A 27,221-nucleotide genomic window follows, 5' to 3' on the forward strand; every position below is an offset into this window, starting at 1 on the left:
TTTCCCTTGCCTGTCTCCTGCAGCCTTTCCCCTGCCCAACCTTTCCCCTGCCTGTCACCTGCAACCTTTCCCCTGCCTGTCGCCTGCAACCTTTTCCCTGCCTGTCGCCTGCAACCTTTTCCCTGCCTGTCTCATGCAGCCTTTCCCCTGCCTGTCTCCTGCAGCCTTTCCCCTGCCTGTCTCCTGCAACCTTTCCCCTGCCTGTCTCCTGCCGCCTTTCCACTGCCTGTCTCCTGCCACCCCCTTGCCTGTCTCCTGCCACCTTTGCTACACCAGCGGCTGGATGTGTGAAACCTGAGGTCACGGAGACTGTACGCCGCAGCTCCATGAATGAGGCCATGAAATTTCCATCAGGAGACCCTGTCCCTTCACAACCAATTCTCACCCTTACACCACTTCATGGCTGCAGCCATACTTGTCTGACAACTCAGGACACCTAGAGCACATGCTCCGTACGGGCGTGCACATGAGCGGTGTACCGAACATCAGTTAATTGTGACTCCACCCACAATAGCGCTACAATCTAGATCCGTCCCACTATGCAGTACAGCCTTATGGGGCTTGGTCACAGGAACCTCGGAGACACTGACCAGGACTCTATGGCTGTGGGGAGGGGGAATAGGATACTAAATGGCCACTCTATTCCACATTAACTATGTTACATGTGCAATATGTTTTATGTATTATATTTATTCCAGGAACTCCAGCTGTGAGGAACGGAGTCTTTATTACACATCACATGTTCTGTATTCTCTCTGATTCACCGAGGATGGACAAGGACAGGAGTCACAGGACTGAGAGTATAATAAAAATCACCCTGGAGATCATCTACCTACTGACTGGGGAGGTGAGTGGATCTGGGAGCATCACAGTGACCTTATATCTATAGTAATAATACAGGGACATGACTGGGATGGTGAGTGGATCTGGGAGTGTCACAGTGACATCATTTATATCTATAGTAATAATACAGGCACATGACTGGGGAGGTGATAGGATCTGTGAGCATCACTGTGATCTTATAGCTATAGTAATAACAAAGGGACATGACTGGGGAGGCGAGGGAATCTGAGCATCACTGTGACATCACCTATATCTAAATTAATAATACAAGGACATGACTGGGGAGGTGTGGCGGATCTGGGAGTGGTACAGTGATGTCACTTGTATCTATAGTAATAATACAGGGACATGACTAGGGAGGTGTGTGGCTCTTGAGGCTATACAGTGAAATTACTTTTATCTATAGTAATGATACAGGGACGTGACTGGGGAGGTGAGGGGATCTGGGTGCATCACTGTGACATCACTAATATCTATAGTCATAATACAGGGATATGACTAGGGAGGTGAGGGAATCAGAGCGTCACCGTGAGGTCACATATCTATAGTAATAATACAGGGATGTCACTGGGGAGGTGAGAGGTCTTAGAGCATCACAGTGACATCACTTATATCTATAGTAATAATACAGGGACATGACTGGAGAGTTGAGAGGATTTTGAAGCGTTACTGATAAGTAACTTATATCTATAGTTATAATACAGGGACTTGACTGTGGAAGTGGGGGGATCTGGGAGCGTCACAGTGACATCACTTATATCAATAGTAATAATACAGGGACATGACTGGGAAGGTGAGGGGATCTGGGAGCGTCAGAGTGATGTCACTTATATCTATAGTAATAATACAGGGACATGACTGGAAAGGTAAGGGGATCTGGGAGCGGCGCAGTGATGTCACATATCTATAGTAATAACACAGGGACATGACTGGAGAGGTGAGGAGGTCTGGGAGCGTCACAGTGAGATCACTTATTTCTATAGTAATAATACAGGGACGTGACTGGGGAGGTATGGGGATCTGGGAGCGGAACAGTGATGTCACTTATATCTGTAGTAATAATACAGGGACATAACTGGGGAGGTGAAGGGATCTGGGAGTGTCACAGTGGCATTGCTTATATCTATAGAAACAATACAAGGTTATGACTGGGGAGGTGAAGGGATCTGGGAGCATCACTTTGACGTCACATATATCTATAGCTATAATACAGGGACATGACTGGGGAGGTGAGGGGATTTGGGAGCGTCACAGTGATGTCACTTTTGTCTATAGTAATAATACAGGGACATGACTGGGGATGTGAGGGAATCTGGGAGTGTCACAGTGACATCACATATATCTATAGTAATAATTCAGGGACATGACTGGGGAGGTGAGGCGATCTGGGTGCGTCACAGTGACATCACTTATATCTATAGTAATAATTCCGGGACATGACTGGGGAGGTGAGGGGATCTGGGAGTGTCACAGTGACATCACTTAAATCTATAGTAATAATACAGGGATATGATTGGGGAGGTGAGGTGATCTGTGAGTGTCACTATATCATCACATATCTATAGTAATAATACAGAGACATGCCTGGGGAGGTGAGGGGATCTGGGAGTGTATATATTGATATATGATGTCTCCACCATTACACAGGATTACACAATAGTGAAGAAGACATCCAATGAGTATGAGACACCCAGCAGCCATCCCCGTGTATCAGGAGGACTGAGTAGAACCCAGAGTCCAATCACGGTGCCTCCACCTCACTCACTGATACATGAGAGACACAGTGACAAGAAGATCCTGGAACTCGCCAACAAGATCATTCAGTTGCTGACTGGAGAGGTGACTGCTGGGAATGGGACATTATACAGTAACACCAGGAGATGTGGCTCGGTGATGACTGGAGAGGTGACTGCTGGGAATGGGGCATTATACAGTAACACCGGGGGACGTGTCTGGGTGATGACTGGGGAGGTGACTGCTGGGAATGGGACATTATACAGTAACACCAGGGAATGTGTCTGGGTGATAACTGGAGAGGTGACTGCTGGGAATGGAGCATTATACAGTAACACCAGGGAATGTGTCTGGGTGATGACTGGAGAGGTGACTGCTGGGAATGGGGCATTATACAGTAACACCAGGGAATGTGTCTGGGTGATAACTGGAGAGGTGATGCTGGGAATGGGACATTATACAGTAGCAACAGGTGACGTGTCTGGACGATGACTGGAGAGGTGACTGCTGGGAATGGGACATTATACAGTAACACCAGGGGACATGTCAGGGTGATGACTGGAGAGGTGACTGCTGGGAATGGGACATTATACAGTAACACCAGGGAACGTGTTTGGGTGATAACTGAAGAGGTGACTGCTGGGAATGGGATATATAGAGTAACACCGGGGAAACGTGTCTGGGTGATGACTGGAGAGGTGACTGCTGGGAATGGGGCATTATACAGTAACACTGTGGCACGTGTCTGGGTGATGACTGGAGAGGTGACTGCCGGGAATGGAGCATTATACATTAACACCAGGGGATGTGTCTGGGTGATGACTGGAGAGGTGACTGCTGAGAATTGGGCATTATACAGTAACACCAGGGGATGTGTCTGGGTGACGACTGGAGATATGACTTCCGGGAATGGAGCATTATACAGTAACACCAGGGGATGTGTCTGGGTGATGACTGAAGAGGTGACTGCTGGGAACTGGCTATATACAGAAAAAACGGAGGCTGTGTCTGGATGATGACTGGAGAGGTGACTGCTGGGAATGGGACATTATACAGTAACACCAGGGGATGTGTCTGGGTGATGACTGGAGAGGTGACTGCTGGGATTGGGATGTATACAGTAACACCGGGGGACGTGTGTGGGTGATGACTGGGTAGTGACTGCTGGGAATGGGACATTATACAGTAACACCAGGGGACGTGTCTGGGTGATGACTGGAGAGGTGACTGCTGGGAATGGGGCATTATACAGTAACACCGGGGGATGTGTCTGGGTGATGACTGGAGAGGTGACTGCTGGGAATGGGGCATTATACAGTAACACCAGGGGACGTGTCTGAGTGATGACTGGAGAGGTGACTGCTGGGAATGGGGCATTATGTAGTAACACCGGGGGATGTGTATGGATGATGACTGGAGAGGTGACTGCTGGGAATGGGACATTATACAGTAACACCAGGGGACGTGTCTGGGTGATGACTGGAGAGGTGACTGCTTGGATTGGGGCATTATACAGTAACACCGGGGGATGTGTCTGGGTGATGCCTGGAGAGGTGACTGCTGGGAATGGGACATTATACAGTAACATCGTGGGCGTGTCTGATGACTGGGGCATTATACAGTAACACCAGGGGACGTGTCTGAGTGATGACTGGAGAGGTGACTGCTGGGAATGGGGCATTATACAGTAACACCAGGGGACGTGTCTGGGTGATGACTGGAGAGGTGACTGCTGGGAATGGGACATTATACAGTAACACCAGGGAACGTGTTTGGGGGATAACTGAAGAGGAGACTGCTGGGAATGGTAATTATAGAGTAACACCGGGGGAACGTGTGTGGGTGATGACTGGAGAGGTGATTGCAGGGAATTGGGCATTATACAGTAATTCCGGGAGACGTGTCTGGGTGATGACTGGAGAGGTGACTGCTGGGAATGTGATATATACAGTAACATCGGGGGACGTGTGTGGGTGATGACTGGAGAATGACTACTGGGAATGGGGCATTATACAGTAACACCGGGGGATATGTCTGGGTGATGACTGGAGAGGTGACTGCTGGAAATGGGGCATTATACAATAACACCAGGGGGCTGTGTCTGGATGATGACTGGAGAGGTGACTGCTGGGAATGGGACATTATACAGTAACACCAGGGGATGTGTCTGGGTGAAGACTGGAGGGGTGACTGCTGGGAATGGGACATTATACAGTAACAACAGGGGATGTGTCTGGGTGATGACTGGAGAGGTGAGTGCTGGGAATGGGACATTATACAGTAACAACAGGGGATGTGTCTGAGTGATGACTGGAGAGGTGACTGCTTGGAATGGGACATTATACAGTAACATCGGGGGGATGTGTCTGGGTGATGACTGGAGAGGTGACTGCTGGGAATGGGGCATTATACAGTAACACCAGGGGACGTGTCTGGGTGATGACTGGAGAGGTGACTGCTGGGAATGGGGCATTATACAGTAACACCAGGGGATGTCTGAGTGATGACTGGAGAGGTGACTGCTGGGAATGGGACATTATACAGTAACACCAGGGGATGTGTCTGGGTGAAGACTGGAGAGGTGACTGCTGGGAATGGGACATTATATAGTATCACCGGGGAAGTGTCTGGGTGATGACTGGAGAAGTGACTGCTGAGAATGGGACATTATATTTGTATTGTTTAATCTATTACTGAAATCAACAATTTTACAATATTTTATTAATGGTTTACATAGGGTGAAGCACAATTAAATAATATTAAAGTCAAAGATACAGAGGGAGAAGAAGAGACGTATGTGACTGATATAAAGGCAGAAGATATAGAGGGAGAAGAAGAGACGTATGTGACTGATATAAAGGCAGAAGATATAGAGGGAGAAGAAGAGACGTATGTGACTGATATGAAGGCAGAAGATATAGAGGGAGAAGAAGAGACGTATGTGACTGATATAAAGGCAGAAGATATAGAGGAAGAAGAAGAGACGTATGTGACTGATATGAAGGCAGAAGATATAGAGGGAGAAGAAGAGACGTATGTGACTGATATAAAGGCAGAAGATCTAGAGGGAGAAGAAGAGACGTATGTGAGGAGTGATCAGCAGTGTAAGGAGGAGGAGATCCCTACAGTTATCAGCACAGGTGAGTAGTAAACAATTATTACAAAAAAGAGTCCCATATTCTCCTTTCTCAGTCACTACAGCAATCTCTTATCCTACACCCTCCTCTGTCAGTAGAAATTAGGGAACTGTATTTGCATAGTAGGGGTGTCAGGAGCCATCAGCCCCTATTATACTCCTGCTCTCCCCCTCACATCATGTCACTGTGTGTTACCAGCCCAGAGATCTGACCAGTCTCCTCCCCACACTCTCTGGTGTATCTCATACATCAGGAGCCATTAGACCCTATTATACTCCTGCTCTCCCCTCACATCATGTCACTGTGTGTTACCAGCCCAGAGATCTGACCAGTCTCCTCCCCACACTCTCTGGTATATCTCATACATCAGGAGCCATCAGCCCCTATTATACTCCTGCTCTCCTCCTCACATCATGTCACTGTGTTACCAGCCCAGAGATCTGACCAGTCTCCTCCCCACACTCTCTGGTATATCTCATACATCAGGAGCCATCAGCCCCTATTATACTCCTGCTGTCCTCCTCACATCATGTCACTGTGTGTTACCAGCCCAGAGATCTGACCAGTCTCCTCCCCACACTCTCTGGTATATCTCATACATCAGGAGCCATCAGCCCCTATTATACTCTTGCTCTCCTCCTCACTTCATGTCACTGTATGTTACCAGCCCAGAGATCTGACCAGTCTCCTCCCCACACTCTCTGGTCTCTGGTGTATCTCATACAATCAGGAGACATCAGCCCCTGTTATACGCCTGCTCTCCTCCTCATATCTTGTTACTGTGTGTCACCAGAAGCCATACTGTGTGCTAGCAGTACCTCCACCTATGGTATTACATGCCCTGAGAGTGTCCCTGTTAGCACACGCCAGTCTATGTTTAAACCACTCATTTCTGGCATTGTGCAGCTGCTTGTTGGGGCACAGGCTCGGGGTTCCTCATGCCACGTGACACAATGCTTAGGAAATATCTGGTGCAGCCCCTGTCATGTATCCACATGCTCCTGTAACAGCCGGCCTCAGGGAATTGGCTAATGAACGGCTCCTATTACTGAGTTGGAAGCATCTGAGTCTTGCTACCGTCACCTTAGGTATATAATACATTTATTGAGCTTGTGTATGGGAACCAGCATTGAGGATCCTGCACATTCCCTGCTGATTACCTGTCCCCTGGCACTTGTATGACGGCCTTCTCTGGCTTCTGATCCATGGCCTTAAGGGCACACCAATGGTTCCTAATGGAAGTATCTTCACGTTCACGTCTAAGGAGGAGGACAGGGCCTCTTGCAATATTCTGGTGCCTTCAGCATCCATTAATATATAATCCTGCAATCTCCAAGGTGGTAAAGGAGGAGTAGCGGGAAAAGGCGACCAGGACCCTATCAGAGGGGTGTGATCAGACCATGAAATTACTGTCTGTAGAAAAATTCAAGTCACCAGGTTCTGTGATAAATACGGAGACTGACACAGGACATATCATAAAGGAGAAGCATTTATTTCTCTAAGTTACAACAATGAGAACCTGCAAATAACAAGTTATACTCAGTTACAGTAATAGGAAGAACAAATTAGAATACTCTGCTCCTATCTCAGATGTTTCATGATCTGTCCCAGATGATGGTCATCGATTAAGTAGTTTAAACAGTATAGTTCAGTCGCCCTCAGGGTCCCCCTTTAATAACTCTGTCTGAATTTATTAAACTGAGGTGGGTTTATAGAAGTCTATATCCGCTGCAGACAGAACTAGCTTCAATCAGAACTGACCTGCTATGTGTAAGTCTCTAGACTTTATACCCTGCAAGGATACGCTAACATTGTCTTACCAGATATTACATTCAGGTCTGTGATGCTGGGTGCAGTAGTCATTCATTATAACATAATTTATCTTATCCTGGACAACTGTCCCCTTTCACCTACTTATGAACACAATACCCCAAACATCTTACTAGACAGTTACCATCTGAGATACTGATAATAGGAAGATATATTTATTATAATCAGCCAGCCTAAAAGTTGTGTATATTCTTCCCACTCACTATGTCCTTCACACTCGGTCAAAGGACAAATTCAGCTAATAAAGGGAGCATTACTGGTCTGTTCATCAGTGGTGGAGGATCTATCAAGATGAGGGTCTGGAGCAAGAGTAAAATCTCCCGTAAAGAGAAGTGCAATTTCTTGTAGCTTTTGAAAAAAAAATATGTAAGAAATTGGGGCTGTCTGGCATGAAGGGCATAGAGAGAAGTGAGGGTGACATATTTATTATGAATATTCCCAACTAGAATCCAATATCTACCATTGCATTCCACCCACTTGCTTTCCAGGTGAAAGGGGCAGGATCTATGAGAAAGGATGGCTACACCACAGGAGATATATCATGCTGGGTAGTTATTGGTAAACTGAGGGGGAGAGTGCAATGGAACATGTGATTCCTAAGTGGCTACCACCGCCACCTTCTGGTCAGCGAAATATTTTATTGCAAGACGTCTCTTACGGGGAGAAATAAGACCTTTTACATTAAGACTTAAAAACGTCACTATGATAGAGATCAGATCATGGTATGAAACATCTAGGATCATCTGTGTAAAGTCCAATAGAGTCTGTAGAACGTGTGCATACTTCAAACTATCAAATCACAGAAAATATAAAATAGGGAACAAATATGGGAGACAAACAGAAATAGTGTCCATAAAGGAGCTAGAGATTCCGTCACTAGGGTACCGTGACAGAAAGGTAGAAAAAGGTGGCAGTCGGGCCTAAAAGGGAAACTCACCGACTACCCCAAGTAGCCATACGAGAGTGCAAAATCTAGTCATCGTAGTAACAATTGTACAAAGAAATATCAAATCTCAATGTATCCAATGTATCCAAAGGAGGTAAAGGCCTGATATCCAATGTAGGAACTACCAATACATTTATAAAGGAAACAGGATGTTAGACGAATCAGTCATGCTTTGCCTGAACACCCAAACATTCTAGAAAGGTATTATGAAACGTAACAGTGGAAAGAATGTCAAACCATATAGCAATTTAATAGCACAGAAATAAAGAGTAAAAAATATATGTTTTAAACCCATAACAGGAGCAAATAAATCTGTGCCAAACATAGATCCATGCCCAGTAACTTAGTCCCAGTTGTCACATGTTACAGTAGGAAACAAACTCTGAGTGTCTGCAAAAGTCTTACTATTTTAGCATATTACTTCGAGACGGAAGACAACTCCTCCGGGATTGGTTTAGGTTAAGTGTCATGAAGGACTGTCAACAGTAGTGTCCCACTTTTTCAGAATAGCAGGAGAAATATCTGCAGATTATCCAGGAACTCAGCTGTGCCTGAGGAAGACAAAGCAGTCCGTAGAATGCGTTCTTTAATATGAAATAAGTGGACCCTGAGCAGAGTGTCCCTTGGTGCCTGGATAGGGGCCTGTTTGGACTTTGAGAGTCTATGGATCCTATCAATAAGAAGGTCCGCGGCAGAAGCCTGCGGAGGAAGTTTCTGAAAAGAGGACCGTGGCATTATCATAAAGCTCAGCATTTGTAGCAGAATCCGGAACACCCATTATTCTGATATTATTTCTCGGAGACCTGTCTTCTAAATCAACGACTTTATCACGAATAGAGACCGTGTCTTCCTGAAGGGTGTCATGTGCTGAAATCAGATCTTTGTGCGACACAACAATCTCTTTCATCTTAGTCTGTACAAGTGCCAATCTCACTGATACTGGACCTCAAAGCTTGAATATTAGAGTTAAGTTCTGAGGTTATTTCAGTCCTTAAATGTGGATAACATAGAATGTATAGAGCAGGGGTGGCCAACCAGTCAGTGACAAAGAGCCAAAAAACCTTGTTAGGTACGTCAAAGAGCCGACATCGAGCTGATGGCGCGCATGCAAAAATGGAATGTGGCCTTGTGCCTGCTAGACCACACCCCTGGTATAAAATACACTGCAAAAGCCAGAACGACATAAAATTAATTTTTTAAAGCCAGGTCCATTGAAATAAGCTACTTTCACAAAAAATAATTGAAAAAGCCAGATTCACATAATAAACGTCAGCTCCCATGTGTCACTCCAGCCAACACCCTCCTGTCACTCCAGCCAGCTCCCCCATCTGTCACTCCTGCTAGCACCCTCCTATGTCATTCTAGCCAGCTCCCCCATGTCACTCCAGCCAGCTCTTCCATGTGTCACTACTGCCAAGACCCTCCTGTGTCACTCCAGCCGGCTCCCTCCCGCGTCACTCCTGCCAGGACCCTCTCCTGTGTCACTCCAGCCAGGTCTCCCATGTGTCACTACTGCCAAGATCCTGCTGTCACTCCAGCCAGCTCCCCCATGTGTCACTCCTGCTACCACCCTCCTAGGTCACTCCAGCCAGCTATCCCATGTGTAACTCCTGCTGTCACCCTCCTATGTCACTCCAGCCATATCTCTCATGTGTCACTACTTCCAGCACCCTCCCACGTCACTCCTGCCAGGACCCTCCTGTGTCTCTCCAGCCAGCTCTGCCATGTGTCACTTTAGCCCACCCTCATGTATGACTACAGCCCCTCCATCAACTCGTACCATTGCAGCAGTCCCTAATGTGTCCTATGTTTGCTTGTGGGTGTCTCACCTCTAGTATTTGACTCCTTCAGTTTTCAGTCCCTGTAGTGCTGCTGCGTGTCTGGCTGGAGTGCAGCGGTTTCTGTATCTGTTGTGGTCACATGATTTAGAGCATGCATGTCCAAACTGCGGCCCTCCAGCTGTTGTAAAACTACATATCCCAGCATGCCCTGACACAGTTTTGCTGTCAGAGAATGCTAAAGCTGTGTCAGGGCATGCTGGGATGTGTAGTTTCTCAACAGCTGGAGGGCCGCAGTTTGGACATGCCTGATTTAGAGTGATGGGAGCCACATTTGAATAAACAAAGAGCCACATGCGGCTCAAGAGCCACAGGTTGGCCACCGCTGGTATAGAGCGTAAAGTAACAGGACCATCTAGAGTGTCTTAAGACGTCTTCAGCCATTACAGCTGGGCTGTGCATCTGACAAGAAGAAGCAGATGTGTTGTAGTGGTCTCAGGAGGACCACTTGAATTCGAGGTACCAAATAGATGGACAGGCGGGGCCAATTTGGTACCTTTTAACTTTTTTTGGAGGCATGGTAAGCCGGCTACAAAGAGACTGAACTCTCAGAGATAGGAAAATACAAACGATCTATAAATAAAAGGAGCAGTAGTACGCTGTCAGGAGGTTACATCAAGATGACTCAGTTCAAAATGACATTCTTAGTCGGGGTGACAGGGGAATCCGAGCCAAAATTTCAAGTAAACCTGATGTAATGCAAGTCAAATAACACAGTAATGACCGAGATATTCCACTAGAGGTCAGCGTGATCACAGACGTGAAGTACTCAGCACAGAGAGACACAAAAGGCAAAATATATTCAGTGAATAAATCCACAAAATAATATACTGGGAGGTTGTAATCAGAGTGTAATGAGCTGTACTCAGATGATACTTGATACTGGGCTCTGCATGTAGACTGAGAGGAAGTAGATGATAGTGGTACCATATAAATAGAAGGTAGTTTCACCTCCAGGCAAATGCTTCAATTTAGTGTAATGACCCCGGTCCAGCCTCAGGACATTTATTTAGCAGCATATAACAATTTTACACATTATTGAAGGCAGAAGGCAAAGCATGTGATGGCCGGGTACCAGGATCCAAAATGGCAGCCACCTCACTTCCCAATATCACCGCCAGTCTCCAGTGACTATGGGCAGCCCGTTCTGTTCCCATCAGTAGCGGGAGGTGCGCACTCGTGTGATCGGGAGAGCAAGTGCTCCCGCCTGAGCCAAAAGTGTCTGCAAGTCAGGTGGCCGGAGCGTGCAGGAAAGACTGGGCGCACTTGGTCCCAGAATACAGCCGTGGCTTCAGCAGCATCAGTAGGCTGCGGCAGTGAACGGTGAGCGGAGCGAGCAGCTTTAGGGCAGTAGGAGTGGGGGACTTAATAGATTGGGGTTTTTTATTAATTCAAAAGTTTTTATTGAGAATTTTTCATATACAGTACAGAAAAGGGAAACAAACTACAAACCCTCCCCAGCAACTGAGATACAATACAATAGTAACACTGCATTTGGTAGTCTCAAGAAAATCATACAGATGAATAAGATACACAAATAAATAACTGTGTGAAATATCCTTGTATCACGTGTGGTCCTTGTGTTCAGACACATACTGAAGTGCATGAGTATAGTAAAGTCAACGAATCATAATCATACCAACTGACATTTTAGTTAAGCAACACCATGCGACCAACAGCATTTTAGTCAGAGACACATCTACCGGTGCTTATACGGTGAGTTCAATCACCTCTCCCAGATGCAATAGTATTTTGTTTCAGCATGTCTACTCATATATACATACTTTTCGTGTTTGACAACCTCGTTAGTAAGAGAGATCCAGGCCGCGGTACAAGGGCCGCTAGTGGACATCCACAGTCTGGCTATACAGACCTTGGCCAGCATACAGGGGTTGGCAATATACCGTTGCATGTTTTTATCAAGAGCATCGTCATCAAAAGCCGCTAGCAAACCTGTAGCAGGTGTGCAAGCGTTTGAGTGTATCACGGTGGAAATCAGAACGCAAATAATCTCAACCCAAAATAAATTAACCACAGGGCAGGACCATAAAAGTTGCCAGAACGTGCCCTCCAACAAGTTCCATTTAGGGCACCTAGAATCCCCCTACCCCCCAGCCAAAGCAGACGTATAGGTGTAATGTATACTCTGTGCAGTATGAATCATTGAATCTGCTGAAATCTCGCTGAAGTGGATGAGGTGCGAGGACCAGTCAGGGCAGAGTCCCATGCATCCTGAGAATGGGGCCCCAGGTCCGCCTCCCATTGTGAACGAAGGCGTGGCATGTCAGTCACATGGTGTGAAGCGAGCAGGCTAGAGTATATCTGGGACGTAAGGTGGGAACCATCCAGGGATAGTAGCATTAGCCTAACAGGGGACTGTTGTAGCTGGATCGAGTTGTCAGGGAATTGGGCGGAGCAGGCGTGCCGCAACTGTAGGTAGCGATAAAAATAAGTATAGGGAATCGGATAATCCGATTGTAGTTGTGAGAATGATTTAAACACATTCCCAGAGTATAACTGCCCAATAGCATTAGTGATGAGCAGGTTCGGTTTCTCGGAAACCAGAGCCCCACGAACTTCACCTTTTTTACACGGGTCCGAGGCAGGTTCGAACCTTCCCGCCTTGCTCGGCTAACCCGAGCGCGCCCGAACGTCATCATCCCGCTGTCAGATTCTCGCGAGATTCGGAATCTATATAAGCAGCCGCGCGTCGCCGCCATTTTCACTCGTGCATTGGAGATGATAGGGAGAGGACGTGGCTGGCGTCCTCTCCGTTTATTGTAGAAGACAGTTGATTGGTTGTTTATTGCTTAATTGTGGGGATGATTGGGGAGCAGCTGTTAGGAGTACAGTGCAGAGTTTTGCTGATAAGTGACCACCAGTTTTTATCCGTTCTCTGCCTGAAAAAAACGCTCCATACCATATCTGTGCTCAGTGTGCTGCATAATATATTTGTGCTGAGTGCTCACACTGCTTAATTGTGGGGACTGGGGAGCAGCTATAGCAGGAGTACAGTGCAGAGTTTTGCTGACAGTGACCACCAGTATACGTTGTCTGCCTGAAAAACATTCCATATCTGTGCTCAGTGTGCTGCTTTATAGTGAGGTCTGTGGACCACCAGTATAATTAATATTATATAGGAGGAGTACAGTGCAGAGTGCACTGCTGTACCTACCTCTGTGTCGTCATCCATTAAGTATACTATCCATCTACATTCTATACCTGTGGTGCATTTTAGTTGTGCGCAGTATATATAGTAGTAGGCCATTGCTATATATACTGGCATATAATTCCACACATTAAAATATGGAGAACAAAAATGTGGATGTTAAAATAGGGAAAGATCAAGATCCACTTCCACCTCGTGCTGAAGCTGCTGCCACTAGTCATGGCCGAGACGATGAAATGCCATCAACGTCGTCTGCCAAAGCCGATTCCCAATGTCATAGTACAGAGCATGTAAAATAAAAATAAAAAAGTTCAGTAAAATGACCCAAAAATCAAAATTTAAAGCGTCTGAGGAGAAGCGTAAATTTGCCAATATGCCATTTACGACACGGAGTGGCAAGGAACGGCTGAGGCCCTGGCCTATGTTCATGGCTAGTGGTTCAGCTTCACATGAGGATGGAAGCACTCATCCTCTCACTAGAAAACTGCAATGCCACTCCTAGATGGGCCAGGTGTTTGTGTCGGCCACTTGGGTCGCTTAGCTTAGTCACACAGCTACCTCATTGCGCCTCTTTTTTTCTTTGCATCATGTGCTGTTTGGGGACTATTTTTTTGAAGGGCCATCCTGCCTGACACTGCAGTGCCACTCCTAGATGAGCCAGGTTGTTTGTGTCGGCCACTTGTGTCGCTTAGCTTAGCCATCCAGCGACCTCGGTGCAAATTTTAGGATTAAAAATAATATTGTGAGGTGTGAGGTGTTCAGAATAGACTGGAAATGAGTGGAAATTATGGTTATTTAGGTTAATAATACTATGGGATCAAAATGACCCCCAAATTCTATGATTTAAGCTGTTTTTTAGGGTTTTTTTAAAAAAACACCCGAATCCAAAACACACCCGAATCCGACAAAAAAATTTCGGTGAAGTTTTGCCAAAACACGGCCGCGGAACCGAACCCAAAACCAAAGCCCGAAAAATTTCCGGTGCACATCACTAAATAGCATAGATACCCCATCTGCCCTAAGACCCCTCAGTTCCTTAAACCCAGTGGTACCATCTAATGGGGCATCCGGGTCCCAGCCCTCACTCAAAAGCAGAATCCCAGCTTGCTTCCAAATCATCACAGCCTGCTTAAATATATCGGTAAGCCAATTAACTTGTTCTTACCAGACAGCAAGCAGTGCAGTGGAGTGAGTCTAGGAACCAAAGCAGATACCACCAGAGAGGGAAGATCCAACCCGGCCTCGTCCCTAAGCCAGTCATAAATATGTGTCAGTTGTGTGGCCCAATAATAAAATTCCCCGTGCTTCTTATAGAATTCTACAGGTATGCCGTCCAGCCCCGGCGCTTTACCGCCAGGGAAGAACTTTATGGCCCTCTCCAGCTCAGCCAGAGAAATCGGGGAATCAAGAAAATCGCGTGCATCAGGGGTCAGTGTCAGCAGAGAGACCGCATCAAGATACGACAGATGGTCCTCATCCGTGCATGTCAACCTAGTGCTATATAAATGATTATAGTAGTCAAGAAATTCATTGTCACGGGTTTGGTCATACACAGTACCGTCACGGCCTACCAGACGAACCACAGTATTAGACGGTTGCTCAGTATGCGCCAATCTGGCCATAAAAGCACCGTAAGTCTTTCCAGGGACGGATCTATGTTGTTTTTATAGTCCCCCAGGCTAATGACTGGAGCATCAGGGAATATAGCAAGAAATTCTGCTGTTTTTTGAAGGACTTCCGGGGAATACGGGGGTGGTATATAAAGTGCTTGTTATGCACACCAGTGCCTGCAGGAATGTACTGGTGTTTGAACGGATAGGGATGCAAAACAAATGAACTCACAGACAGACTGGGGAATATGACATTACGTACACAGAAGGTGATAGGGTAACAAAATAAACACAAAGTGAACAGAGAAGCCCAGAGGCTAAGAAACTGGGTGTCTCCCTAGTATTAGTAATGCTCAGATGGAAAAAGCAAGATGTTGTGTTTTAATACGTAGAGAACCCGAAATGATGTTGCTAAGGGCAACAGCAAAACCCTAAAGGGTCACCAACGGGTGTGGCAGTAAACTCCTTGGTCAGAGATGGAATGATAGACACAAGGAGAGTCTCCACAATCCTAATCCTCACATGCAGTGCACAGGTTCAGCTTACTGCCACTAAACTGACACCTGAACACCTTGCACAGTGAGACAGGATTTAGGCAGGCAAATCTGAGAATACAGCCGCAAACTTGCTAAGTTCACAGAGTAGCAAAAGAACCCCAGCAAGTTAAACGACTGACTCCAGTCTTACTGCTAGGTCTGGATTGGCAGAGTGTAGTACCAAATCCCCAGGCCTATTTGCAGTAAGCAACAACAAATACAAAGCTACACAGTACTGGCTAACTTTCAGGAACTGACTAACCAACAAAGATTCAGCAGCATCTGCTTAACCTGAGAAGAGGCCTTATATAGCAGGTGCTGTCCACGCCCCACTCAGACCTCACAGACTGTGAGCACAAAAACCAGCACCGGATCCCCTGCCGTGCACAGAGCCTGTAACCACTGCACAGCAAAAGACCCGAACCGGAGTATCAGCTGCGCTCAGGTTACTCTGCTAGCACTTGTCTCCCAGTTGCCTTGACGACGTGGCAGCACAGGGCAGGAGACCCTAACAGTACCCCCCCCTCTGACGAGGGGTCAAAGAACCCCTACCACCGGGTTTATCCGGGAACTGCGAGAAGAAAGAGCGTATCAGTCTGGGGGCATGAAGATCACAACTGCGCACCCACGACCGCTCCTCCGGGCCATACCCCTTCCAGTGCACCAAAAATGACAGCCGACCCCGAACCATCTTGGAGTCAAGAATCCTTTCAACAACAAACTCCCTCTGGCCACGTATCAGAAGAGGGGAAGGTCTTCCACTGGAAGAAGGATTACTAATCGCCCGTTTTAAAAGGGAACAATGAAATGTTTTATTGATACCCAAAGAACGGGGCAGATCTAACTGAAATGCCACCGGATTGATAACCCTGGTGATCTTATAAGGGCCGATGAACCGGGGGCCTAACTTATGAGATGGCTGTCTCAACTTCAAATTCTTGGTAGACAACCAGACGAAGTCTCCTAATTTGAAGCTGCAGGGTCTTTTCCGCTTATCAAAAACCCTTTTGGTCACTAATGACACAGACACAAGGGCTTTCTTCACCTTCCTCCAAATACCTCTAAGGACCGAAACCACAGAGGAACCACCAGGCGTGGAGTCCAGGGGCTCAAAAGAATTGGCCTTAGGATGATGCCCATACACACAAAGGAAGGGAGAGATCCCTGTAGCAGAGTGAGCTGCGTTGTTATAGGCAAACTCCGCCATGGACAGATGAGCAACCCAGTCAGTCTGACACTTGAAGACATAACACCTGAGGAACTGCTCCAAGGACTGGTTCACCCTTTCAGTCTGCCCATTAGACTGCGGATGGTAGCCTGACGACAAGCTGACAGAAATCTGGAGATCGGAACAAAATGCCCTCCAGAATTTGGCCACAAACTGGGATCAGCGGTCAGAGACCACATCAAGTGGCAACCCGTGGAGACGCACAACATGCAGCATTAATAATTCAGACAGGTGTCTGGCCGATGGCAGCCCAACCAGTGGAACGAAGTGCGCCATCTTCGAAAACCTGTCAACGACAACCCAGATGGCTGTCATCCCCGAGGATTTGGGCAAGTCCACCACAAAATCCATTGAAATGTGGGTCCATGGCTTAGATGGGATAGAGAGTGGATGTAATGGGCCAACAGGAACCCCTCTAGGAGTCTTATTTCGGGCACAGATGTCACATGCCCGAACCCACTGATCCACATCCTTAGCCCCCGAGGGCCACCACACCGCCCTAGATAGCAACTCCCGAGTTCTGGCAATACCCGGGTGACCTGCCGACTTCTTGGCATGGAATTCCAGGAACACTCACTGTCTTAACCTAGGAGACACAAACAAAAGACCTACCGGAAGGTCTGGAGGAGCCTGCTCCTGTGCTCTAAGGACTAATGATAAGAGGTCCTGGGTAATGCCCACTTTAATACATGATGGGAACACAATGGGCAACGGCTCCTCGGTGGTCTCCTGGATTGGAGCAAAACTCTGCGAGAGCGCATCAGCCTTGATGTTTTTTGACCCAGGGCGATATGTTATCAAAAAATTAAAGCGAGCAAAAAATAAAGCCCATCGTGCCTGCCTGGCATTGAGACGCTTCGCTGACTCTAAATATGCCAGATTCTTATGGTCGGTGAGAATCGAGACCACAAACTTAGCCCCCTCAAGCCAGTGTCTCCACTTCTCGAGTGCATCCTTAATAGCCAACAATTCCCGGTTACCCACGTCATAATTCATCTCGGCAGGCGAAAATTTACGGGAAAAGTAAGCACAGGGATGAAGGCGATTATCAGACACTCCCATCTGAGAGAGCACTGCCCCAATACCCATCTCAGAGGCATCCACCTCCACCACAAAAGGACGCTCTGGATCTGGGTGTCGCAGCACCTTGGCCGATACAAATGCCCTTTTGAGACGGGCAAAAGCCGCTTTAGCCTCACAAGACCAGTGAGCAACATCCGCCCCTTTCTTAGAGAGTGCCACCAAGGGCGCCACTATAGACGAAAATCCAGCGATAAATCGTCTATAAAAATTTGCAAAGCCCAGGAAACGCTGAAGTGCCTTCAAACTAGTGGGCTGCACCCAATCCAGGACTGCCTGTACCTTGGAACCCACCATTTGGAAACCTTCTGGGGAGATAATATATCCTAGAAATGCGATTTGCTGAACTTCAAATTCGCACTTCTCCAGCTTCGCCCCAAGCCGGTGGTCTCTGAGTTTCTGGAGGACTAAGCGTACATGCTTCCGATGTTCCTCCAGGGAATGGGAGAAGATTAGGATGTCATCTAAGTATACAACTAAGAATCTATCCAAATATTCCCTGAGTACATCATTCATGAAATCCTGGAAGACTGCCGGGGCATTACAGAGCCCAAAAGGCATCACCAAATATTCATAATGCCCTGAGTGGGTATTAAAGGCAGTCTTCCATTCATCCCCCTCTCTTATTCGGATTAGATTGTACGCACCGCATAGGTCAATCTTAGAAAAAATGGTGGCAGTACGAAGCTGGTCAAACAAGACCGAAATGAGAGGCAGTGGGTATGAGCTTTTAATTGTGATACGGTTCAATTCCCTGAAGTCGATGCAGGGTCGCAATGAACCGTCCTTTTTACCCACGAAGAAGAACCCCGACCCAGCTGGAGACTGTGAAGGTCTGATAAATCCCTTAGCCAAGTTCTCCTGAATGTACTCTGCCATAGCCTGAGTCTCAGGACGTGACAGGGAGTACAACCTGCTCTTGGGAAGCTTAGCATTTGGCAACAAATCAATGGCACAGTCATAGGGGCGATTGGGAGGTAGTACCTCTGCAACTTTTTTGGAGAACATGTCCGCAAAATCTGCATAACACCCTGGCAATCCTGGCAAACTTAGCTGTGAGAGCCTGACTGGAAGGCTCAAGCAACTCCTGAAACAATCAGTACCCCAACTAAGAATCTCCCCAGAGACCCAGTCAAATTGAGGATTGTGGGCCCTTAACCAGGGTAACCCCAACACCAATGGGGCAAAAGTACAGACAGTCACATAAAAGGCCAATTTTTCAGAGTGTGTGGCTCCAATAAACAAAGAAAACTGGCTAGTGCAAGAGGTAATTTTACCTTGGGATAATGGTTCCCCGTTTAACCCACAAATCTCAATTTCCGATGCCAAGGGTACTAAGGGAACAGAGTGTTCCAGGGCGAATTGGCGGTCCATAAAAACCCCGTCGGCCCCACTGTCCACAAAGGCCTCAGTCTTGACAGTTTGACCGAGGATCTTCAAGGTCACCGGAATGATAAGTCTTCTTGGGAAATTCTGACTTCTGGCCTTACAGGATATTTCCCATCATCGTCAGGCCCTGAAGTTTTCCGGATTTTCTGGGCATGATACTACCACATGACCTTTATTCCCACAGTACAAACACAACCCCTGCTGTCTCCTCCGCGTCTTCTCACGCGAGGAGAGGCGGGTAGCCCCAATCTGCATAGGCTCCTCGGAAAATTCCTTAGAGTCTGAGGTTCCCTTGGGAAAGAAGGAAACCTCGGTCTCCCTTTCAAGCCTACGCTCTCTCAGCCGTCTATCCACCCGGATGGATAACTGCATGAGCTGATCCAAGCTATCAGGCAAGGGATATTGTACCAGTTGGTCTTTTATCTGGTTAAAAAGACCTCTTCGGTACTGGTGTCTCAGGGCTGGGTCATTCCACTGGGTATCATGGGCCAACCTCCGAAACTCCGTACAGTAAACCTCAACTGGCCTTCGACCTTGCTTAAGGATCGAAATCTTAGCCTCGGCTGAGGCCGTCTTGTCAGGGTCATCATACAACATGCCCAGGGCCGTAAAAAAAAGCATCAACACTTTTAAGCGACGGACAGTCAGGCTGCAACCCATATGCCCAGACCTGGGGGTCTTCTTGTAGCAAGGAAATCACTATGCCCACCCGCTGAATCTCCGACCCAGAAGACTGAGGCCTAAGCCGGAAGTATAGCTTGGAGCTCTCCTTGAAACAAAAGAACTGCGAGCGATCTCCAGAAAAACGATCCGGGAGATTTACTTTCGGCTCCTTAACCCCTGAAGGTGCTGCTGCTGCGGGAGCTCCGCCAGCGGCCTGGGAGGTGTGCATTTTAATGGACAAATCATTAAATTGTCGAGTCAGGACCTGCACCTGATCGACCACCTGTTGCAACGTATTTTGAGGGGTATGCTCCATATTCCCACAAAATTTCAACAGGAGTATTAGGCTGCTGAATATGTTATGCACACCAGTGCCTGCAGGAATGTACTGGTGTCTGAACGGATAGGGATGCAAAACAAATGAACTCACAGACAGACTGGGGAATATGACATTACGTACACAGAAGGTGATAGGGTAACAAAATAAACACAAAGTGAACAGAGAAGCCCAGAGGCTAAGAAACTGGGTGTCTCCCTAGTATTAGTATTGCTCAGATGGAAAAAGCAAGATGTTGTGTTTTAATACGTAGAGAACCCGAAATGCTGTTGCTAAGGGCAACAGCAAAACCCTAAAGGGTTACCAACGGGTGTGGCAGTAAACTCCTTGGTCAGAGATGGAATGATAGACACAAGGAGAGTCTCCACAATCCTAATCCTCACTTGCAGTGCACAGGTTCAGCTTACTGCCACTAAACTGACACCTGAACACCTTGCACAGTGAGACAGGATTTAGGCAGGCAAATCTGAGAATACAGCCGCAAACTTGCTAAATTCACAGATTAGCAAAAGAACCCCAGCAAGTTAAACGACTGACTCCAGTCTTACTGCTAGGTCTGGATTGGCATAGTGTAGTACCAAATCCCCAGGCCTATTTGCAGTAAGCAACAACAAATACAAAAGCTACACAGTACTGGCTAACTTTCAGGAACTGACTAACCAACAAAGATTCAGCAGCATCTGCTTAACCTGAGAAGAGGCCTTATATAGCAGGTGCTGTCCACGCCCCACTCAGACCTCACAGACTGTGAGCACAAAAACCAGCACCGGATCCCCTGCCGTGCACAGAGCCTGTAACCACTGCACAGCAAAAGACCCGAACCGGAGTATCAGCTGCGCTCAGGTTACTCTGCTAGCACTTGTCTCCCGGTTGCCATGACGACGTGGCAGCACAGGGCAGGAGACCCTAACAGTGCTATCAGCACAAGAGATACGGAGTGAATCTGGCACTTCATAAAAACTGATCTACCCCAGGGGTCAATTTGCACCTGCTCTATCGTGAACGGAATATGTTTCCTGACCAAGATGGAGACCCCTCGAGAAGAGGAGGTATTGGTTGAGTGGTAAGTCCAACCCACCCACGGTTTTTTCAAAGACAGAACTCTAGCCCCAACTAGGTGGGTCTCCATCAGACAAATGATGTCCGCCCCAAATTGCTTGAGCTGTCTAAGGACCAGCATCCTTTTAACCTTGTCATTGAGGCCTTGTACATTCCAGGAGAGAAATTTAATTAAATTAGTTGTCATAGTACCATAGTGTGTCGTAGAACCGAGACTCCGCCAGCCCACACATCATCCAGCATGTAACACATTGCACTCCCAATATCACAGAAATACACATTTCCCACATACCACAATGCAGTTGAAGAAGAAAAAAAAACACATCTCAGCAGTTGTAAAAACAGTCCTGGTACCTACTCCCCCAGTTACTGCCCCAAACCTTTACTCCCAAATCCCACACCCTCCTCCCTGTATACCACCCCAAACATTGGCATACTTGGATCCCTACAACAAAAACTAGCCCCTCTCCCCCCTTCTACCGAAAAAAAGTATCAAAATTCTAAATACCCAATGGCAAACTGGCAGGCAAAAAATACAGTGGCGACTAGACATGTCTCAGCGCCCTCCATACATTTAAGGCATCCCCCCACAGGGAAAACTGCAAGAACATTCTATATAACATAACATTGTAGCATGAAGCATAAACTCTAAAAGGCCCCAAACCCCGAGATTCCCCTAAGTGGAACCTATTCAATGCCTAACTGACTAAGTCAGACCCCCTGACTACCCCTACCCAGCTACCAGCCAGCAAGGGAACACACTGTAGAGCCCACCCAGAGCCCATGAACTTAGTAGTTACACAAAGTGGAAATAGGTGGCCGACTTTCGATATATTCCCCCTAGCACCTCTACAAATAGCAAAAAATTAGGTCTAAATGTAAAAGAGAGCGTCCACAGCAGAAGGTTAGCCACGCATCCTTAATCCTCAGCCATAGCCCGTCTCGCTGGCCTGGCAGTGTCCAGCCACACAGAGGCCTCCCGAGGAGTGGAAAAGAATTTCGCCTCCATCCACCACAATTCTCCACTTAGAAGGGAATAGCATGGCATAAGATATGTTCAGCTCATGAAGACGTCTCTTAACGGGTAAATTGGGCCCTATTCTTTTGGACTTCCACCCCAAAATCAGGCAATACGGATACGCGGGAGCCATTCCACAACAGCGGGCTCTTAGTACAATTCAGTCGCAAAACATCTCTGTCGCAGTAATTAAGGAGCTCAGCTATCAAGGTACGAGGAGGCGCCCCAGGTGGAGGAGGATGGAAGGGGACTCTATGAGCTCTTTCCACGGTGAAAAAGGGCGAGAAGGATTCCATTCCGTAACTGTCAGTGAGCCATTTTTCCACAAATTTCTCAGGAGACTGTCCCTCCTCACGTTCCGGGAGACCTACGAATCGCACATTACATCTCCTCAAACGCCCCTCCATATCCAGCAGTTTGTGTTGTACACCCGTTAATTGGGCAATAATGGTAGTGACCTTGGCCCCCAGCGGCTTCACTGAGTCCTCAAGGGTGGACGTACGGGCCTCCACCTCACCCACACGTTCCCGTACCCTCTAAAGGTCATGACGTATAATAGACAGGTCAGATTGAACCTGACCAATTTTTTACGCCAGCCTAGCCTCGCTAGCTGCCACAGCCTCCAGGACCTTCTGTAGGGCAGCATCAGGAGAAGCATCCAAGGCGGCCGAGCCACGCAGAGATTTAGGCGGAGGAGAGGAGTCACGGTCAGGGGTCACCTCTTTACAGATAGGATTAGACGACTGGGAGTATTTCTTCAGCTTAGCAGCAGCTGATTGCTGCGGTTTCACCATTTTGCTGTAGTACAAGGAGAGGTGCTCAGGCAGAGGACAATAGTATAGAATAAAATAGCAGAGATACTGTGCAGGGTATAAATCAAACCAAGCATCGATCATAGAAAAGCAAATGCCCACACTTCCAAAAAACACAGGCACTGTAGAGGTAAAATGGCGGCATTTCCCACCTCTGTATGTCTCACATTGCAATCACTGTAGAGCATGGGGATCACAAGCATCCAGGGGTCCCAGCAGATATAAACAGTAGAGCAGTTCACATATCAGCAGGGAGTTACTGGGGCTAGAGCAGGCAGTAATAGGGCTCAGGCAGATGTATTCTTCCCGCTCTCAGCAGGCGCTCATCTCCCCCCGCAGGGTGGGTGTATGTGTGGCAATGGCGTCAGGGCTGGGGCTCAGGAGAACAGGAACAGCAGGGCACAAGCGTATAGCAGACCTTACCCCGCTGATCCGCTGTCTCCACCATCTTCTGCACCCGGCGCTGTCCTGTGCATGAGCCACAGCTTCAGCTCCAGCCCCTCCCATCTTTGATGGCGCGGCGTCTTCCCGCGCGCCAATCCCCGCAGTACTCTCTGGGTCCTCACTAGCATGGCGGCCGCAGTACACAGTCCGGAGCAGGATCAGCGGGGTCAGCGCAAGTTCCCCCACACCACAGATGCCGCACAGGGCACAGCAGGGACACCAGGATACGGAATCAGGATAGTTGGTATGGAGAGCGCTGATCAAAGGCTGCTTACTCCATGTCTGTAAAGCCACGCCCCCCTAATAGATTGGGTCTTAGTCCTAGCGGCGGCTGAGAGCTATCAGGTAGGGTAGATAAGAGGCCACTTAGTGAGGAGAGCTCCAGAAAACACATCTGGATGGACCTCTCCCCTCTTATTTTATATACTCACAGGGGTGACAGGTGTGGTACATCTCTGCAAAGTCAGATCCAATCTCTTTCTCATCAGACTCTGCTGTCTTCCCTGCACTCTCACTCAGATGTTCACTGCTGCCAGTAGCACACGTATGAGAAGCAGAAGTATGGCGGCAGCTGTATAGATTCTGATATGTAATTCTCTGTTTCATACCGTACACACATCATCCTTATTACTATTGAGACAATAGAGGTAAGACACTGATGATGGGGGTGTAAAAATGGATTATAAACTAGCAGATGATGATTGCAGTTTATTATATGGCGTATTGCATGTAAAGTACCTTGTTCCACACCTACTCTGCTGTAGCAATATACCTTATATAAGGACGAGTAACAAATGTACAGGCTTACCAGCATATGGGCACACACATAAAGGAATGCTACCTTACCAATGCTTCCAGGAGTAACGTTAGGAGACATTTCTCTGATCCATCAGCTCATATGACTGATGTTATTGTTCATCTAGAATCTCCAATTCATACGATATGTTCCCCATCCATTGTTTTACATTGGTGCTGACATAGGACTTGGCGAGTGACTACATCTCCATTTATACTTCATGGTTAGTTACCAGTACAAGAGAGAGATATATCTAAGTCTTATTATAAAATTACATTTGTTATTGTGAGTGTTCTCAGGAGGGTGGACACAATGATAGTCTGAGACACAATATTATAAAGCCTTCATTAAAAATGATGTTTTATGATACACACACATTTACAATTAAGTGTCCCAGAGAGTCATCTTCTATTGTTTACAAGATTAATATTGTTACAGAAAATGTCATATTTCCATAATGTATTTTATTTCCAGCAGATGGACACACAAGCAGGAATATCTCAGAAGGACATCTAATGTTATCCCCGGATTGTGACATAAAAGATAATGACAGTAGACAGGATTCTCAAGGAGATAACCCCATTACCCCAATTATACATCCAGCTCTATCAGCTGATCCCTCTGATCCTGGGAAATGTTCTTCTGATCACTCTGATATTGGTGCATCTGTTACAGCTCTGACAGTAGATACAGTGTTTCCCTGTTCTATAGATGCCAAATGTTTTACACAGAACACAAAGCCTATTAACCCACACACAGGTAAGGCAGGTGAAATGCCACTGATATGTTCTGAGTGTGGGAAATGTTTTACACTGAAATCACATCTTGTTGTACATCAGCGAAGTCACACAGGTGAGAAACCATTTCCATGTTCTGAGTGTGGGAAATGTTTTACACTGAAATCACAACTTGTTGCACATCAGCGTAGTCACACAGGCGAGAAGTCATTTCCGTGTTCTGAGTGTGGGAAATGTTTTGCACACAAATCATATCTTGTTACACATCAAAGAAGTCACACAGGTGAAAGGCCATTTTCTTGCTCTGAGTGTGGGAAATGTTGTTTATTTGAATCACGTCTTGTTATACATCAGCGAAGTCACACAGGTGAGAAGCCATTTTCTTGCTCTGAGTGTGGGAAATGTTTTGCACACAAATCAGCTCTAGTTAGACACAACAGAAGTCACACAGGTGAGAAGCCATTTTCTTGTTCTGAGTGTGGGAAATGTTTTACACAAAAATCACATTTTGTTACACATCAGCATCGTCACACAGGTGAGAAGCCATTTTCTTGCTCTGAGTGTGGGAAATGTTTTACATCTAAATCACAACTTGTTACACATCAGCGATGTCACACAGATGAGAAGCCGTTTTCTTGCTCTGATTGTGGGAAATATTTTACACGGAAATCACAACTTATTACACATCAGAGAAGTCACACAGGTGAGAAGCCATTTCCATGTTCTGAATGTGGGAAATGTTTTGCACACAAATCAGATCTTGTTAAACATCAGAGAACTCACACATGTGAGAATCCATTTCCATGTTCTGAGTGTGGGAAATGTTTTACCCAGAAATCAAGTCTTGTTACACATCAGAGAAGTCACACAGGTGAGAAGCCATTTTCCTGTTCTGAGTGTGGGAAATGTTTTGCACGGAAATCAGTTCTTATTAAACATCAGCGAAGTCACACAGGTGAGAAGCCATTTCCATGTTCTGAGAAATCAGCTCTTATTGCACACAATAGACATCACTCAGGTGAGGAACCATTTTAATCTTCTGGAGTATACTCATCATTGCCATGCGTTGTTCTTCAAGGTTTTTATCCTATCTTCTATGCTTTTTGCAATATACATGTTACCGCAGTGTGAAATAATCAGATGTCATGCCCTCATCTACTGCTATGCAGATGACCTGTCTTTTGCTCCGGGTACTGAGAACCCAGTACCATTCCTAAATGGTTGTCTAGCTGAGCTCCAGGTGTGGGTGATGCCAGTTGGCTGTGACTCAGTCCTGGTGAAACAGGTTCTTATGATAGATGCTCACCAACAAAGGGCAGGGCTACAACTCAGCTTTGCAAACCAACCAGACTTACGCTTGGGGGTTCAGAGTTACAAAATGCTGATCCTGTGCGGAATCTTGGTGTACTGGATGGTGGAGTGACACTTAGACATCAGGTATCTGCCACAATCAGATCCTTATGTGAGGAACATAGCCAGACTCCAGCACTTATTTCCCTCAGAAGATCTACCTACAGTCATACATGCACTTGTATCATCACGCATAGAGTACTGCAATGTCCTCTACCTGGGTCTCCCAGCAAAATAATTGCACCGTTTGTAGCTTGTACAGAATGCAGCAGCCAGGCTGTTACCTAACCAGCTCGTTCCTGCCACATAACACCCATTCTCTACTCCCTTCACCGGCTGCCCGTAAGATGGGGACTCTATTACATAATCTTACTGACTCTCCCAGCCCTACATGACCAGGGACCATGGTACCAGAAGCAGCTTCTGCCTCCTTACTGCCCTGCTTGCTTCCATCTGCAGATGGACTATTACCAGCAGTGCCAAAAATCCCCAAGAAGTTCTGAGATGCCAGGGATGAGACAGGGTTGTGGTACTAGTGCTGTAGCGGGGGCTGCTGGAGGCACTGTCTTTGGGTAATATTGTCCCCAAGCAGTGCTAAGGTGTCAGAGGGGAGACAGGGCAGTGACAGTATTGGGGGAGACAGGGAGGTGGCAGTAGTGGGAGAG

At 47.0% G+C, this 27,221-nt stretch overlaps 1 protein-coding gene across 1 annotated transcript; it reads left to right on the forward strand.

The window, feature by feature from the left end:
• The first annotated feature begins 5,463 nt into the window (after positions 1–5,463).
• On the forward strand, positions 5,464–27,221 carry LOC134984867 (zinc finger protein OZF-like). Its single transcript, XM_063950344.1, has 2 exons — positions 5,464–5,717; positions 24,947–27,221. Exons 1-2 carry the CDS (start codon positions 5,480–5,482, stop codon positions 26,239–26,241), a joined length of 1,533 nt encoding a protein of 510 aa, XP_063806414.1. The 5' UTR covers positions 5,464–5,479; the 3' UTR covers positions 26,242–27,221.

This window comes from Pseudophryne corroboree (assembly GCF_028390025.1).
Source record: "Pseudophryne corroboree isolate aPseCor3 chromosome 3 unlocalized genomic scaffold, aPseCor3.hap2 SUPER_3_unloc_9, whole genome shotgun sequence".
Classification (NCBI taxonomy): Eukaryota; Metazoa; Chordata; class Amphibia; order Anura; family Myobatrachidae; genus Pseudophryne; species Pseudophryne corroboree.